The following is an 18,599-nucleotide window of genomic DNA, read 5'->3' on the forward strand; positions in this document are numbered from 1 at the left end:
GATAAAATCACATACCTTTTTTTTTTATTCTTCATACCCTAGTTATACACGGCTCTTTTCTCCTAGTGTTTTTCGCTGCTTCTGACTGCTTCCTACACGGATCATTAAACACCCATAGTGTTCGTAATATAAACAAGCATATGTCATCTCCACAGCAAGTAAAAGAATAAAGCCCATCTCGGCGCTTTTCAAACTTGCTTTAGCAGATGCCAAAAAAAAAAAAAAGAAACGACTCAGGGAGAAAAGACTCTCAGTGTAGTTGTCTTCTCGCCAGAAAATTTGGCGCGCAGTTTTTCTCGACGCAGCAGGCGTCGAAAAACGCCGGTCGGTGGTAATCCCGCGGAAGGGGCCAAGAAGAGGCGCTTGTTTTGTTGTTTTTCGTCTCTTGCCGCGAGGTGGCGCCACCGTCTGCGGCGTCGCAGCGCCCCCGCCGAAACAAGCGGCCGCGACCGAAAGAGCGGTCCGAGAGCGGCGGCGGGGCACTCTCCCGCGGTGACGGCTGGCGGATCGGGAGGGCATAACGGGACCACTCGGCAGCGAGAGTGGTCGGCCCGGGCGCACGCTCGGCCTAGGGACACACGTCGGGACGACGCGGCGGCCTTGAGGGCAGCCACCTCAAACTGGTTGGGATACGGTGCCTACTTCCTGCTGTGCGTCGGCGTAGCCTTTCGTCTGAACATGGAGCGACTCATCGAGAACCGGGAGGAAATCACCGAGCCGATCCCCACGTGCGTCTTGGGTGAGCGCAGATGCTGTGCCTTGTAGTCGCTCTGTCCACGAATAAGAAGTCCTTACTAATAGCTCGCAACCTTGCACAAACTCTTCTTTTGGACGTTGCGAAACGATTTATCAGTAGAATATAAGTTTTTCAGGTATAAGTATTTTGGGCCGAATGCTACACAGACTTCTACGGGCTTGTGCTACCGTACATGCTCTCTTGCATCTGAAGTGTACGGAATGATTTGTGGAAATAGGGAGGCAACGTGTGGTGCCGCAACCGGAACGAATTGGTCGGTTGGCGTCATACGTGGTTGAAGGCCACGTGATTTTTCAGCCGGCGACGAGGACTCACCTGTTCAAACCTGGCGCCCAACTTGGGGTGTGAGAGCCAAATCGCTTCACTCGGTGTGCCAGTTCTTACTGTGATCTTTCTATCCCGAATAATTGTGATTGCAGAATACACCTGATGGTCACCGCACGAAATCCAATTTTTAGTGGAATTTCATGTTATGCGCACAAAAGACCCACCGATAGGAACACTTTTGGAGAGGCGCGAGAACTTTCAGTTTACTACGACGCTTGTTAAATTACAAGCGCTTTTGTGGACATAAACAAATGAATAAGAGTTGGAGCCTCTCTGCTTTATCGAAGACAACAGGAATTTTCTTGTGCATATTATTCATGAATCACGGATAACCGCCGTTCACACTATATACCGAGCCACAAGTTATAAACTTGCACTAAAGATAAGTCGCTTGTCCAGCAACGGAAGCTAAATGTTATCTTGAAATACGTTCGTAAAATGCATGAACCAGAGTCCTTCTGCGAAGTGCTACGAGGCTGAAGGCTATAACCATACGCGCACTCTATATTCAGAGGAATAAAAAAAAAAGATTGCGTCCGGATTCAGTGTGCCTTGCGAGGAGACTTGCGGAAGAAACGATACCTAAAGAAGATACAAAAAAAGAAAAGGCGCTCCCCAAACGGTTCGCACCGTAAATCCTTCCGTAACTGCATCGGCGACTTCTCGGAATGGCTCGAGGCGAGCCTGAATGGAAGGACACAAAGAATACGCGTTTGAAACCCGCACGTCTGAGCTGTTGTGGCTTTCGTGGAATGCAGTCTCCCGTGGGCGGGCTTTTCAAGCATAGTGTTTCATATTACTCTCCTTTTCTTTTTTTTTTCTGAGTAAATGCATAGACGAACTCCATAGCAGAAAGTTCTCTACGTGCGCAGGCGTTTTATTCAGGCCAGTACAATAAAAGCAAACACTCGCTTATGGACAGAAGAATTTGTAAAAAATACGGGCAGCCATTCGAAAAAATATAAAGACCACTAAGTACCGTAAATGTCGGCGTGCCGTTCGCGGTGTACACATTTTTAAAAGTTACAATGTCGGGCTTTGCGGACTATACAGCATAGTTATTCAATATCGCCCGTATAACATGATATGCCAATGCGATCATATGAACCTGGGCGTACTATTCGTCGGGTGCGGATTATGCAACAGGGGCAGATATTCTTGCAAAAAGGGGGAAAAAAACTTACGGTCGAATGGCTTATTTAGTCCCAATTCGAATTAGGTGTGCTAGCAGTTCAGTTTTAACTTCGGTTCCAGTGTTCAGATACACTGTTCTGGCATGGCGGGTTTTTGTATAGTGGTAATAGGTCAATGTCTATATATGCGGGACTGGTCATTTTAGACATTCACAGATCCCTTGGATTTTCTGACCACTCCCGGCGTAGTCGTGCAGCGGTCAAGCGATCTCTAAAGGTCTCGAAATCTTTCGAAGGTGAAGCAAGAATATCGTCCTCATCCTTAGAGCTCAGAAGTTGCAAGGACGCCGCACAGTGTCTTCATAATGTGGCCCAGTAGCAACACCTGTGAGCTGTTTGTTTCTGACGAAGGATGTTGATTGCCCCCCGTACAGAAGAAAAAAAAAACTATCGGGGTGACTGATCACCGCTAATTTCAGCGGGAGGTGGGATAAAATGTGTAACCTCGTAGTAATTTATTTTCTGACATAGAACCCCACTACAACAAACTGTCGCACGTGTGGTGGAGATGGAAAGGGGGGTGGGGGAGGGGAGGAATACCATTTGAAGCGAAGAGTACGCGCAGGAAAATAGCGCCGATATCTCAGAATCACCAACTGGATATGCTCCTGTTATTCTCATGCAATAGGGTAGGCTATCAGCTTGTATCTGTGTTTCCTTCTGGAGAGTCGGGACGCCGTTTACAAAAACTATGTTACAGGCACACTCGATTTCCCCACGGACATCTTCGCTTCCTAAGCATCCATTCAGAAATTCGGTCAAACTAAATTGCAGAGTTTTCCTTCCCGTCGACGTCAGCGTCTTGTAACGCGAGCTGATCTGAGGCCGTTTCTGCCCCGAGATAGGAAGTTTACAAAGAACAACGTTGCCTTGGTGTTGTGGTTCTTTCCTTGAAAAAGTTTTACTTTTGTTCATCAAGGTGAGAGGCTGGGGGGAGCGAACGTTCACTAGTCGGTTTTTGACGCGAAATTTTCTGCCATTTTTTTTCAGCGTCTTCGCGTCCCGTCTTATCTTTCCGGCATCAGTTCCCAATGTACTGTATAAACTTGCCGTATTTTAAAATGCAATTCTTTTCACCTTTTTTTTGCTTTCCCTCCATACGTGAAGCAAATCCGTCTGTTTCGAGATTCTTTCCCGAAACAGATCGGGTAAGGCTGCAGGCCGAATGCAGACGCTGAAAAAAGAATGCGCACTGAGCTGGTTCTACTCCGACGCCGGTGAAACAAGCAAGCGAACAAGCGCGAATACAAAGTCCGCGTTCCGTCTTCATCGATCTGAGCTTCGCGTTTACTTATTCTTTGTTATTTAATTCTTTGCTGACATTATTTCTTGTTGCGAAGCTCGGAACAGTTTTTCTGCTGCGAAGTCGTCCCGCCTGCGTCGTTTCCCGAAACAAACACGAGGTGGGCGGAAAGCGCAGAGCTTCCCGAATGTGCGTGGCAAAAGAAGTGGCGGGAAAGTAGTAGCACGCGTCTTCAGTCGGTCCTTCTTAGAATTCACGGAAAGATATTTTCCTGCCCTGTAGGTACGCAAATATGAGACGACAGTGCTCGCAAGGGAAAACCAAAAACATGTCCTCTGTCATCGATCCATCGCGGTTCTGCCATCGCTGCGGTCTAATTTTAGGAACCCGTTGTGTGTACGCTTGTGCCCAGTGTAACCGCGCTCGTACATGGCTCCGATACCAGACTTTGCATTACAACGATCGCTGAAGCATGTGCTGTGAGCCTATCCGATGCACAGCGTGATTTTAAAAATTTTTCGCAGATTCGTGCGGCTACAAGTTTGTTCCGCACGAATATTTTTCTCAATGTCGTTTGAAGTAGAGCTGCATCGAGGTGGCCAGATTGGCAATTGTTTATTCGTTGCAGAAATACGAACAGACGTCCAGAGACTGCTTGTTTCTGTGGTCATCGATTCAAGCTTTATCCAAGTAGTATTCTATAACAGTCTGTTGCGACTTTCAGAAGAGCGCCGCAAGGACACGAGGGAATAGCTGCGTCAACTGTAGTTAAAGCAGTTGTCACCTTCTTATGTTTACATGCGAGCTGGCTAGCAGAAGAGCGTGTACTTCAGGAAGATGCGATGTTAAGAGCAATCAGCAGGAACTCGTTCAAGGAGACCAGGTAACAATGAAAGGACGAGCCTATTTGATGCTCAGATGTAAATATTTTGTATATTTTCCTTAGTCCGCGTTCCCTCGTGTACGCTAGCATACTGCGCATCGCCTAGTTAACCTTTTCGTTCAGCATCCTCTCTCCCTCGTAAAGAATGAGTTGAAATGCTAGGAATAAAATACAGCCTATCTTATAAGCCGATACACTAATGTACTGCTTGCGCCTCGTTCATTAACCTGTACGCGCTTTTCTTGGAATTGAAAAGTCATCGGTCCCATTCCCTGTTAGGCGGGCCGAGCGTTATCCACGCTACTACATGTGCTGTTCGTGCAAAGTATGCATGGTCGGTCAACTGAACTTTGTCAGAAAAGCTCACGTGTTTTAAACGAGAATGCAAGCGCGCTCGTATTCGTAACGCACAAAGCAAACCCGTGTGATGAGACATGCTACTGCCTCGTTCGGCACTGGAAAGAGTTTGTTCCTTCTATCTTTTTCTTGTGTCACTTTGCTCTTATTGTAGTGTCGGCATTCCGTTTCTTTCTTGTTCGGTGGCACCCCACCGCCGCAGGCTGGAAAACCGAGAGAGGATCCCCAATAAAATAAGAGCGGGAAGCCGCGTATGCATAATTCTCTCAGAGAGGAGCCGCCCGTACGTCGAATTTCCGCGGACATGTGCCAGCCGCAGGGCACGTTCCACCCTTGAATGATAAGCATTCACGAAATGCAGACATTCCCTTCCGTGGGAGAAATTGACAGGAAGCCTTTTTTTCTTGTGCCTTTTTCTTTGCTCTTATCTCTTTACTTTATCGTTTTTCGCGCCTGTCAGTCAAGAGCGGAAGGATGGGAAATTTGCCTGCAGTATCCCACTGCAGCGGCGCACTTTCTGTATTCGTATCGCCTTGAATCTCGAACATCAAAACAGACATTCTTAGGGGGTTTCTGTAATACTTTATGCCTTTTTCTTAAATTCACAGTAAGGTGCAGGCAATTATTGATTTTATTCGACAGTGTTTCTCTCTCGGCACGGGTAGTGCTGACAGAAGCCAGCAGAAATAAGAGTTTCAGCGTAAAACTTAGTGAATATTTCTACTCATTCCTTTCGATTGTCTTACAAATAAATAATATAAATAAATAATCTAACTTACACATGGGAGAACAAAGTACTGTTTGTGTGTAAACGGCGCTAGGAAGCATGCTTATGCTTCCTACAATAAAAACTGGCGCTTTGAGTTTTCTGAAGGACATTTTTGAAGGATTTTTGAACACTGAAGGATTGTTTTGGATTGAGAGTTCTGCTAACGCTCTGTAAATATGTCTTGGTTAGGTTTTTCTTGGTTTATTGGGGTTTAACGTCCCAAAGCAACTTAGGCTATGAGGGACGCCGTAGTGAAGGGCTCCGGAAATTTCGACCATCTAGGGTTCTTTAAATTGCACTGACATCGCACTGCACACGGGCCTCTAGAATTTCGCCTTCATCAAAATTCAGCCGCCGCGGCCGGGATCGAACCCGCGTCTTTCGGGTCAGCAGCCCAGCGCCGTAGCCACTGAGCCACCGCGGCGGGGTATAAATATGTCTTGACCTAAGGAAATAAGCCTTCTGGAAGCTGTTCCCTAAAGTGAGGAATGTGCGTTATTTTCTTGTTGTGTTAATTACGACATAATAATAATTAGCAATTCCTGCATGGCACATTCCGGAATGCGACATTCTCATTGCCGTTTGCCTCTTTTAATCATACTTTTTGCAAGTTTTTACAATAAAAAAATACAGACATGTGCGGACACACGCTACAAAATCTTATGGTATTTGCGCAGTGCCGATTTTTCCCACGTCATTGTACCTATACTGCTATTCCTGACAAAGCTGTAAACGTTGTTCTGAGTGCTCAGTTCTGCGCACATGGGTTCTTTCTTTCTTCAACTCCAAATACTCCTGCGTTCCACATCGTGCGGAGGGGGCTCATACATTGGTCACTGTTCCCCATCTTCTGAAAGTACCGTCTAGTACTAGCAGCCTCAGTAAATCAATCAATCAATCGATCAACCAATCAATCAACCAACCAATCAATCAATCAATCAATCAAACCAATCAAACCTCATTTCAGTGTAGAAGGCACAGTACAACTGTTGGCTGAAAGGGTTGCCGTAAACAATGTGCCTGTAAGCTTCCTGTTTCCAGTATTCACCAGAAACGCAAATGTGTGGCGAATAATGGTCCCTTACCGCTTCACACCCTCTACTCTATCGGCCGTGCTTTCCCTTACGTCGTGCCGCTGTTGTCGTTCTTCGTCATGCTCTTCGACGAAACATGGTCAGCGCACACGTTTACTTGGTCGTGTTTCTAAATTTGTACCTCCGCTCTAATACTCCACGGACTCGCCGAAGACAGGTGGCTTGCACAAGGGTGGCTCAGACGTTACGAAATAAAACGCAGTGTGCCGCCGAACCGACACGCCGTACCTTTTTCGTCGGGAGCAGAGGCGTGCGTCCGCCTCCGCTTCTCTTCAGGCCGGCTCGCGGTGCTCGTTCACACGCCAGTCCATTTCAGTTTCTTTTTTCTCGCGGCCCCGTTGGGTTGCCTTCAGACTGTGTCACAGAACCTTGACAGACTATGTGTCTCGAAAAGCGGTAAGATTTGTACCTGCTCTGGGATTAGATCATATTATACTGTCGAGTTTCATTGCAGATGGTTTTTGAATGGGACGAGGTCGATGCCACACAGTTCATAGGAGCTATATTGGGAGCTCGTGAACAGGCACTCAGCTGACATTATTTCGCTTAAGCGGTGCAAACAGATTAATGACTGAGTTTATTTACATTATGTTTAACATAAGTTCCCTCATGATTTCAGAACTTACTTTATAATTCGTTCTTCTTCAAAGCAGATATTGAAGGTCCTCAGAAAAACAGGTACCATCGCACGATATCAATTCATCATGTTGGGCTGCTTTTTCTGAGCAGCTATCACATAAAAGCCTTAAAGATGCTCCAAGAGGTTACGAATCTTTGATATGCTTGTAGTAATTAGTTTCATTGACCGCTACCAGCAAGCGTTTGACGTTTTAACCCCAGGGCTTTAGCCCACTCCTAAGTTTTACGTAGTGCTGGGTCAATCCCGAGCGCAAAGACAACGCTGTCATGAAGCCTCATCACCGCTTCCCACACACCCAGATTTGAGAGCAGCTTATTATTTGACATCGCATTACACTCCGTGTTGGCTTCAATAAGCGGTGATAGCTCTGCACACGAAGTACATTTTGCTTAACCTCGACCTATATGCGGTTACTGAGGCGATGATCAATTTATAAGGTCACTGCCACGTCATGTATTCGCACGGACCCTGTAAAGCATCCATGATGGTGCTCTACGACAACTAGGAAATGCAGCGTGAGAGAAAAATACCAGCGACTGCAGCAAAGCTGTAAAGCCTTTTGATCATTTCCTCACCTTCTAACGAACTTGCGGCTTCCGGAAACGAGGTTAGAACTTGCATTAGAGAAGACGGAGCAGCTCTAGTCTAGCGAAACGGTAGCATAACTTGTTTTCGCACTTTCATCCGTTGCCTTATAGAACGCGGCCATGTCAATTACACTGCCGTCCGTTTTTGTTTTCGTTTTTACGTTGCTACGTTCGTTTTTATTCCCGTCATTTCCTCCGGCAAGACGAGGCCCGCAGTGATCATCCCGACACCGAGTGCACGAGGCATGAAAAGAGGGGCTGGAAAACCGGAGCCGGAGCGTGACGGCTGTCCGGGTGCGCCCTCGGGGTTCGGGTCGAATGACTGCGCGACGGAGAAACGAAGCGCAGCTGAGCTGTGTCTCCGCAATATCGTGCACTGCTGAGGAAGGTAGGGGCGATGGATCGTTCGTAGAGAAGACGAAAGCACGTTCAGACAATGCGCCATAAACTTCCGAGGTATAGGGCACGTTTTTTGCTCGAGTGGAGCTTGGGAAGACTTTGTGCAAGTGTGCTACGTTTTAACGAGGCGTCTGCGATCCTTCACTCTGATGGCATAACTGAGCAGTCTGGAGCAGAGAATGATATGACGGGGTCTTTCCAAAGCGTATAATTTGGTTTAGACCTGAGCGGTTTTTAATCGTCGCCATCATCTTCGATGACACTCCCTCCAGAGGACAATTAGCCTTTTCCTTCCTTCTTTCCTCCGCACCACCGATCTATTCCAACATATTTCGCAAACTTCAATTAAATAACAGTTCGAATGCAGCTTGATTTGTGCTGCCTGATCATTCGACCTAGATGCATGTCGCCGCAATAAGCTGCTGCAACAGTGAAGAAGACAGCATACCCTTTGCTAACGAATGCAGTCCGTAGGCCCACAAGCTTTCGTTTCCTAATACGGAACATGCGTCGCCGCTTTTGCGCCAAACCTTTGTTCATGCAAGCGCGCCGAGTCTTTATGTTTACTGCAATATCACTGCAAAAGTAATGGCCTTTGTTCTAATTTCTATTATTTTTTATTCGTTTGCAGTTTTCGCACATGCAGAACTATTTTGTGAATAGAATTAAAAGCGACCAGATTTCTTAATTGGAAGAGCACCTGCCCAGTTCTTTCTTTTCATTTACCGTTTGTTGATCGTTGTTTCTGTAAGAATATACGCAAATACTGCTCGGAACCCCATAACCAGCGGCTAGTACAATGAGATAAGGTATACGAATGTGCAGGCAACCAGGTGTCAAAACAAAATTAAAGACGAAAGTAATGCCATAAAAAGAATATAATGAGCAGAGCATAAGCTCGGCAGTGCATAAGCGCCTCAGATGTCTTACAGAGTGGTGCTCAGAATACAACATTTTTAAATTGCGACCGCCTCTGGCACGGCAGTAAAAGAAGAGGCCTTTCTCGCAGCTTGGCATTCAACGGTAGCTGTAAGGAAATTACTGCTTAAGGGCAGATTATGCACAGCCATCCTCCTCATTCTCGTTCATTTCCCTCATTAGGCGTGTGCACGCAGTGGGAGGGGGAGCTTGGTAATACTAGCACTTCTTTTGAAAATAAAATATACAAAAACAACCGAGGTGACAAGCAAAACGGCGCTATTTGAGGTGCATTACAACGTGCTCGCGCTCTCATGAAGCTGCTCTTGCCCAGTGATGTATGTGGCTTTTGAGGCGTCTAGACATCTATTTAAAATTTCACTTCAGAATAGATAAAAAGCAAATGTGCATCTTCTTGAAGTGGCACCGGTTGAGATCAGGTTTACAGAAACCACGCTAATTATGTGCCTCAGAATTTAAACAGCCAACGAATGCCCGAATTGGGCCAGAGTGAGAACATGGAACACAATCATGCATGCCAATACCTCGCGGTAGGTCATTACCCGATAAACAGACACTCTGTGTACTTTTCTCTCCTTTACTAAGTTATATTACCAGCATACTGTTTTAACTGTCGTGGAAAAAGTGTGGCACGAAAAATTTTTTGGAATCATTATTTTTGTTTTCCTACAAAAACTCCCTGGAATTGATCGTAAAATTTGATAACAGTTGCTCGTAGCATCATGTGCCACAGCTCGATTTGGGCAGCCAACGACTTTCAGTCCGATTTAAGCACTTTTCGGTTAGTTGTTTCTGTGACTTAAGAATTTGTACGAATCCAAGAGATAAAGCATAAAGAGGACCGAGTGACTTAAACGAGCAAGGCCATAGACTGGTGAGGCCAATGTTCGTTCCATTCTTTCAGATAACGAACAAGCTCACACAGACAAAGAGATAAGTCCTTTTTTATGGGATAGCACAGGACTCTCAGCAGAGTAAAATCCGGCGCCGTCTGACGTCGTCAAAAAAATTATGATTGGCTGGCGGATAGTGATGTCATACCTGACGTCACGAAAGCGAAGAAATTCCATTGGCTTGGGAGAAATGACGTCACTAGACTGGAGATGGCCGATTGGCTGCAGAACAGCGACGTCAGTAGACCTGGTGCGTCTATATGAAGCCTCCACCTGGCGACCGTAGCGGGCGGCATCTGTTGTACGGGAAGAGCAGCCTGTGTTTCACAAGCCCCACCAGTCAGTTCCAGGCGAAGGCATGAACAGCTTGGAATGCTTTCGCATTGCCGACATATAATTGAATTAGGCGATCCCGTGTTTTGATCTTTATGCTCATATTTGTGCACCGGTTTCTGGTGCAAAGGCTTATAGGACTTTGTATTTTATCCTTCTTTGCAAGAAAAAAAAAAAGGAAATATAGTATGTGCTTACATTATCAAACGAGAAATCCTGAATTGCATCTGTCAACATCGAGTTAAAGTCACTGAGCGGTCCTCTTTTCCCCAGTTTCATGTGTCTACGTTTGACAGCAGTTTGCTTTTTCTTCATGTGGTCTTCACAACAACAGTTTTTCTAACTAGCTACTTGAACCCAAGAGAGATATTTGGACCATGCTCCTCGGATCCGAAGTACACAACAACGAAACTCTAATCTGATTGCTCTCTGCAATCTGCTGTTTCTATGCGACCTTTGTTTTTCTCAAGAACAAAAGTGTCGCTACTCTCTCGTCATTCTTGCTTTTAATTTGTTAGTTTTCATCCTCGATTTATTTTTCTTTAACCAAAGAGATTATATTTCCTTCTGCTGTACTTGACGCATTGATTTTCACACAAAAAAAAATATGGAGTCTACAATCTTACAAATCGGTACTGACGTATATAAATTCGTGTCTCGTTGCTTTCTGTCGTGGGCAGAAATAAACGACCGAGACGATGTTTAAGTGTCGCATTTCAGCTTTGTCTTTTTTATGAGAGCACTCACGTAATTCGATATACCTTACATTTTCTGAGCATCTTCTCGCCGTTCGGACATAACATATCGATGGCTAAGCAGATAAATTTGACTTTCCGAGATGTTTCTGCCTACTATAATGGCGAATTTATAACAAAAAGACATGGGCGAAAGTCGCTGCTTCAGAGGACAGTAGATTTCAGGCTGAAATATCAGTGCTCTGCTCTGTTTACAGCTTTCAGGCACAAAAGTGGATAATAAGGGGTCCTGAAGAAAAGTGGAAGTGATCGAGATTAGAAGAAAGCCTAAGAGAAAAAGAAGGGCAGGCGAATGCATTTGTTAGTAAAAAACAAAATACTTCTTGTTGCCGCCGGCGCTGGCTCAGTGGTTATGGTGCTCGGATGCTCACACGAAAGACCCTGGTTTGATTACGGCCGCGGTGGTCGAATTTCAACGGAGGCGAAATGGTAGAGACCCGTGTACTGTGCGATGTCAGTGCACGTTAAAGAACCCCAGGTGGTCGAAATTATCCGCAGCCCTCCGTTGCAGCGTTCCTCATAGCCTGAATCGCTTTGGTCAGTTAAACCCCATAAACCCCATAAATTCCAAATACAAAAATCAAGAAGCTTCTTGAGCGTCGTCATAGCTTAGCCTTCGGTTTTTCGCTAGTCTGGGAGGTAACGAGACTGCAAAATCTGAAAAATTTGAACTTTGTATTTTTGCTGTGTCCCCGGTCTCGAAAAAGGCTGGTCCTCAAACGTCGTGAATTAAATGCTGTTATGTTTTTAAATTTCTGGTGTTTTGAGTAATCTGTTTTGATATATATATATATATATATATATATATATATATATATATATATATATATATATATATATACTGGTCCTCCAGCCGAAACGTCGTGAATTAAATCTTGTTATGTTTTTCAAGTTCTGGTGACTTCATCTTATATTAATCAATCAGCTGCCAAGAAATAATTTTTGATATATATATAGATATATATATATATAGGTTGCGAGATCATGAAGTACTTGACATGCTTACAGGAGTATAGAGCGAAGTATACGCTTCGTTAACGGAAACATATTTATTCGACTCGACGTTTCGATCGGAAGACCGATCGAAATACGCAGCAATTTACCGTATCAGGTTCTGAGAACCAGGAAGATTAAAAACACTCCCAATATTCTCAGCTGTCTTGAGTGAAAGAGGTCCAAACGCTGAATGATAAACACTAAGAATGAACAAGCCAAGAAACACTAAAATATGCTGCAAAACTTGGGAAATAAGACTGTCATATGCAGGAAACTGTTGAATCGAAATATAAGTCGTCAGAAGAAAACATAAGTGATAAATCTCCTTCAAACTAAAGGAATACATGAATATTTTCCTCGTGTTCAATGCCGACACAATAGTGTGAGGTTCAATGTGGAGGAAGCGGCACAGATTTGCAAAGAATTTTATGACCGTGAAGGTATGGCGCACCTGAGCCTTTCAATTTCAGTGACGCGAAGAGAAATTGAACAGGGAACTGAAAAAAAAGATGAGACGAAGCGGGTCAGCGAACGCCGAAATGTCTAAAGAAAAATAAAACACAGAAAAAGAAAAATAGAAAATAAATCAAAGAACAAGACCAGTTATTTGAGGGAAGCACCGGATTGAAACGAAAGAAATTGGACGAGAAAGGAAAAAAACTACTAGGGCAAAATTCCTGTTCTTGGCAAAGCACCTATGTGTACATTCGTGGGTGCGCTTAGATCTGCAGCACTCGGAGACTGCGAAGTTATGGGCGACAAGCAGCGCGCATTTTAAACTAGCGTAAACGAAAAATGAAAACAATTTTTAAAATACAGACTTTTCTGAAAGAAACAAGTCAGCATGATGGAAATATTGACAGGCGCAAAACACGGTTGGTGTGAAAAGCCCGAAAAACAAGAACACAAACATAAGGCGATGATTTTATCCATTGAATAAAGCTAGAAGTATGGAAACCTGTCCAACGTACTTTTTATGACAAACGCAAGGCTGAAATTTGGACGGAAAGCAAGAGAAATGAGGTCACATGAGAGGGAGATCGGAATGTTGAAAGCTGGCAAAGCCCAAAGGCTCTGAAAGCGGAGAGATTCATCTCGTATGCGAAGAAAAATATTTCGCAACTTGCCTGCCCAGGGCATCCGTCCTCGACTCGGCGGAGAAGCACCCCGCCGGGCAGCTTTCCGACGTCAGCAGGCCGGAGGGTACACCGTCGTCACGAGTGTCGTGCATAAGACATTTGGAAGATGTCTTGGCAGGAAATGTGTTGCTGACATTGTTTTGACGTGCCTCCTAGCGCTTCGCATCTGTCAATGCTGCGGAAGCAGTGATGGCTTGGGTTTTCGTACGTTCCTTTTTCTTCGTTTTTGGAGATGCTTTGGTTCGACCGTCTGTCGCGCACATTTCATACTGCTTCCGAAATTCACAGTAACAACGAGCGGAAAAGCCGTACGGTAAAAGCAGGAAAGAAAAAAGGGAGAAACAGGGCCGCCTCGTTCCTTCAACAGTGCAGGAGCGAGGCATAGCAGAAACCAGATGCTGAAAGAAAAATGCAGTTTGGATTAATTTTTGTTTTCATACTTGATGCAAGCTAAAAGAAGAAAGATCAATGCCTCGATCTAGTCAATGCTCTGAGAAGGCAAAATGTGCATTTGACTGCGGACATTACCAGCGTAAAAGCTTAGATTACGGCTAGGTTTCTTCTCGAACAAGTAGATAAAGCGTAGAAGGTACGACAACATTTTGTGAAATGTTTTAGCAAAACCAGTTGTTTAACTCTCTGGATGAGAACGAATGCGCTGCAATTGCGAACTTTAAGTGAAAAAAAAATGAATAGCGAGATTAGTTTGTAGGAATATTTATTTGAACAATTTTAATTTTATTGAATTCGTTGAAGATCAGAGGCTTCTTTGTGAATACTTGTCTGATCAAGTTGTCGCTAAAGGTTTAAAAATTGGTGTCTGTGTTAGATGAGGCCGAATTTTACCTTTCTGATAAGGGGAATAAAATTGCACTGACATGTCTCTAATAGGTTGTTTGGCGGCAGAAGTAGATCCTAACATGATAATGAATATGCTCCCAGCTATAAAACATTAGCCAGGCCACTACCGTTCATAATGAAAATTGAAAATTGGCTTCAGAGGAAAGGAAATGGCGCAGTATTTGTCTCAGGTAGCCCGGTGGACACCTGAACCTCGCCGTAAGGAAAGGGACGAAGGAGGGAGCGACTGAAGAAAGAGCGAATGAGATGCCGTAGTGGAGGTCTCGGGTATAATTTCGACAATTGCCGCCGCGGTCGGGTTCGAGCTCGGGTACTCCTGATCAGTAGCCGAGCACTCTAACCACTGTGTCACTGCGGCGAGGTTAATGTGCGTTTATGGCCGATGCGAACATGTGACTTATTTCTGAGAATATTTCAAGACAAGGATAACAGGTACATAAAGACAAATAAATGAAACTGTGACTTTACATGAAGACTGTAATCTGGTTCCTCAGAAACACCTTCTTGAGAAGATAAAAATTCTGAAATATGGTAGCTAGATTTAGCCTATGTATTAACCTGGTCGAGAAAAATACAATTGCGAATGAAATCCGTCATTGCGCTGATAGCAATCTTCGCTATTTGGCTCACGACTACAGAACACTCGGAGCTTGTATACTAACAAAATTGCAAACTAAATACAAAAATAAAAAAGGATGACTGCATAAGACGACATAAAACTAAACGTAACCTTTTTATCACGAGGTCGTGCATGGGAGGCCACTCATTCTGTTTGATATATTACACTGTCGTCTAGAACGACAGCTTGCCTGCTCGTCTGTTTCGACCCCTTTCCTCTAAGGAAGAGAAAAGAAACACGGCGAATATAGCCTAATTTGCACTGACAGGTTACAACGGCTATGTAAAAGAAATAGAAAAACACAAAGGAAAAAGTGGTGCATGATATTTCACGTCCTGGTTATATTAAATTTTCACTTGTCTTGGAGTTAGCGTATTCGTGATGCGTCTATTATTTAATAAATGCAAAAAAGCGCCCATTTAGGAACTCGTTTAGAAAGGACAGAAACGGCGTGCGTGTACCACTCCGCTTCGTGATTGTTGAGGGCAGTCAGAAATCGAAAGAACTTTTTTAAAACTACGGTTTCTTTTAAGCGCGTACACTTGTAAGAGAAAAAAAGGCAAAAATCTTTTACCCATAATTATGTGCCAAAATAAAGAAGACTCAATCTACCCGACACCAAGGTTACCAAACCAAAACCTAAACGCAGCATACTCGCACCTAACTGAACGTTCCAAGGTAACGCTCGATAGGTCTAATATAGTCGACAGTGCCTTTACGAAGAGAAAAAAAATTATGTTGTATAGTTGAAGGACAAGAAGCGCGACGTGTGATATGCAAACTTTGATTGACGTGGAGAAGGCGTCTCCTTGCCACATAACCAAGGTTGTGCCAGCTGCAAGTTATTGCCTTAAACGGGACGACGTAATAAGGCAAAGAAGAGTAGTAGCTAGAACTGTAGCCAAGCATATTACTCTGTATGTGAAGTACAATCAGGCCGGAACAAAACGTGAACTACGCCTCCGAAAAAAAATATATAATTTAGCGTCGTGCTTTCAGCTCCAGTATACAACTAGCCTGATTCATGTTTCTAGGTAAAGGGTCTGGCGAAGTACATGTGCATAAACGGGCTGTAAAGGAGTACCTTATCGCTGCAAAGTAGAAATATATGGCATATGCATGTTCGCGTTTCATTTTGGCGTGACAATACATAACATGAAGCATTTTCGGCACTTTCCACGGAATGCACAGGAGTCAGCACACCTGTCTGTAGCGCTCGAGGAGTGTTGTTGGGAGGAAACGAAGCCTAATTTTAAAGCAGCTGCTGCGTTTCCCAGACAATGATTGCGTTCGAGCATAGCCTCAGTTACATAGCAAAAAGAACGAAGCGAAGAACACCTTGCCCCCAATAGAGCACATGCTCTAAGATGACACTTTATTGCGCTTGCAGAACACCGTTACACCACTCTGCACGAGCCTGTACGCGAGAAATGAACTCTTGCTTTTCACCTACACGGTAAACGAAAGCAGTTCCCAATAGAATAGCAAAAAGAAGCTTGAAGCGAGAGTGCTTCCTCCCAGAAATGGCCGGAAGTTTTCTGCCGACATCTGAAACGGCCACTGTAAATTCGACTTTTTCCATTCTTGCTTTGGCTTGTGCAATTGTAGACTTCGTTTTTCTGTGCGTCCAATCTTCCTTCTTTCTTAGAACAAAAAAAAATGGCAGAAGGAATGTAAAGTAATCTTGCCACTGGTTTTTCGGCATTGGCGTTTCGTATTTCCTGCTCCCATTTGGGGGGGTTTTCAGCGAAATCCCCTGGCACTGTCACCGCAAGTTTAGGGTCGATTTTTTGAACAAACACTCTCATAACATCTCCCCAACTCCAGCTGGCTTGTGCTTCTAGCTCAGTTGGGGTTGGTTGTGGGGACGACTTGGTAAAAGTTTTCTGTCAGGCTTTTTTTTTTTCAGCGGAGCCCCAGCTTGAGAGAACAGCAAACTGACAGCAAGTGGCCGCAGCACTTTCAGTGAAGCAAATATTTGACCCCAACTTTCACGGATGTGGGAATGAGAAACCTGGTGGGCGGAAGAAATGCCATCTCTCTGACCACGTTTTTCTTGTTTTTTTATTAGATTTCATCGCTGCTTTGGGTAGTCAGTCCTGTTTTATGATGTAGATTTTCTTCAGCGATTTAGACAGCTTAGTATAATATTTTGAGGAATTTAGTGCTTCGTACAATGTTTATGGCGCTTTCCAATAAAACAAATTTTCAACTTCTTTTGAGCATCTTTTGTTTCTCTGCATCTGTGTGTGTATCGTAATGTTAATGCGTTTTTGTTTTTTACTGAATACTTGAAACAACATACGTGCCTTTTAAAAAGAAACGTTTTTGCTTATTAGCCCTCACTTTCATCGTTCAATAGCCACTGCTTCTTTTTTTTTCTTTCGCGCTTGTAATAATTACAAGAATATTGTTGATTTTAGGATCAAGCAGGCCGTACTGAGCCGCCAGACCCCCCGGGATATTCTACAACATGATGTGAAGGATCTTAAAAGAGCGCGGTAAATTTTTCACACAGCGAAGCAGCCCCCACGGCTGCACAATAATCCGTTCAATTCCTCTCCCGAGCGATCTTATGGGCTCATTTGTTTTCCTAAACATAACGCCTTGGCATGAAAACATAATATTCAGGGTGCCTGAAACGCGGGTCGATGGCTCGAATGCAGATGTTATACCACGGTCTTTTTCAGAGCAGAAATCTGACATGATCACCGTAACGAGCAAACCTCTGTCAGAAACTGTAATCATCTTTACGCTTTAACCTTGCATTAATAGCTTCACGAATGTGGTAATGAATAAGAAGTAGTGTTTTCGGCCTGACTATAAGTAGATAAGCTAGCGCCTTTCAGCTACGTAGGGTCTACTTGTCAGGCAGGAAAGTTTTGTGGCGCGGCGGGGTTTCATTGCTTTGGATCGCACTCTATTGTGCCAGTCCTGCTCGTTTGGCTCCAAAAAATGGAACTGAATTGAAGTGAGGTGAAGGACTTTCTGTAAAACATAAATAAAATGGCCTCCTAAATGCATCCATTCATTTCGACTCAGTGCTGAAATGTGACGTCTGTTTTCACGAGCCGCTGAGGTGGCTTCGTTACAGGGTGTGCTTCTCCTTCACAAGGCCACTGTTGCTGTGAAGCCTAATTTCAAGGTTGGCCTGGGACAGGTTTGCTATGAGGACCAGGGTGCATGCCATAACATATGTGCGACTGAAAGCGTAAGTCGGGGAATCATGCAAAAAAAAAAAACGCTGCTAGTACCGCTTGCAAAAGCCAATGAGTGTCCAATTCTGCAACCATAGTATGAATGCGTTAATTCTGCATGTGAGACAGGTGCTCTGCTACTGGGCCGCTGTGCATCTCATTAACTCAGCGCCTGGAGAAACCATAGAAACCGTTAGGACGCCGTAAATACCCGCTTCGCCACAAGACACTCACAAGACGTCAGCCAGCTACATGGAGACGGCTACAAACAAACTCATACCCAAGTCGCTACATATACGATAAGATTTGGTCTACGCAATACACTCCAGAATGCGTGTGGTGCGGAGAGATAGTCACCCTCTACTACTCCACATGGGGCTGCCGGGCGAGCCCGATAGAGACCAAAATTACAAACCCGTCAGTCGAGCAATGAGAGGAGCTTCTGTCCACCTCCGACCCGCAAGATCAGCTTGCGCTGGTTGAGCGGGCCGAGGAGGCAGCAAGAACCAATGGGATCCTGTACCCAGGAACACCACCTGCAGCTCAAGACCCCAACCCCTAAACCCCGTCCCATTTTGCGGAATAAAGTTTTATACTACTTTAAAACCGTTGCATTTT

The 18,599-nt window shown here is 44.5% G+C and overlaps 1 protein-coding gene across 1 annotated transcript in view; it reads left to right on the plus strand.

The window, feature by feature from the left end:
* The first annotated feature begins 483 nt into the window (after nt 1-483).
* Nucleotides 484-18,599, plus strand: part of LOC149364704 (carotenoid-cleaving dioxygenase, mitochondrial-like) — a 76,546-nt gene continuing 58,430 nt past the window's right edge. The window contains exon 1 of the mRNA XM_089570167.1: nt 484-739. Within this exon, the coding sequence (XP_089426293.1) occupies nt 679-739 (61 nt within the window). The 5' untranslated portion in view covers nt 484-678. The remainder of the gene's footprint in view (nt 740-18,599) is intronic.

Source organism: Amblyomma mixtum, chromosome 2, assembly GCF_055824585.1.
Source record: "Amblyomma mixtum isolate Tamu chromosome 2, ASM5582458v1, whole genome shotgun sequence".
Lineage (NCBI taxonomy): Eukaryota > Metazoa > Arthropoda > Arachnida > Ixodida > Ixodidae > Amblyomma > Amblyomma mixtum.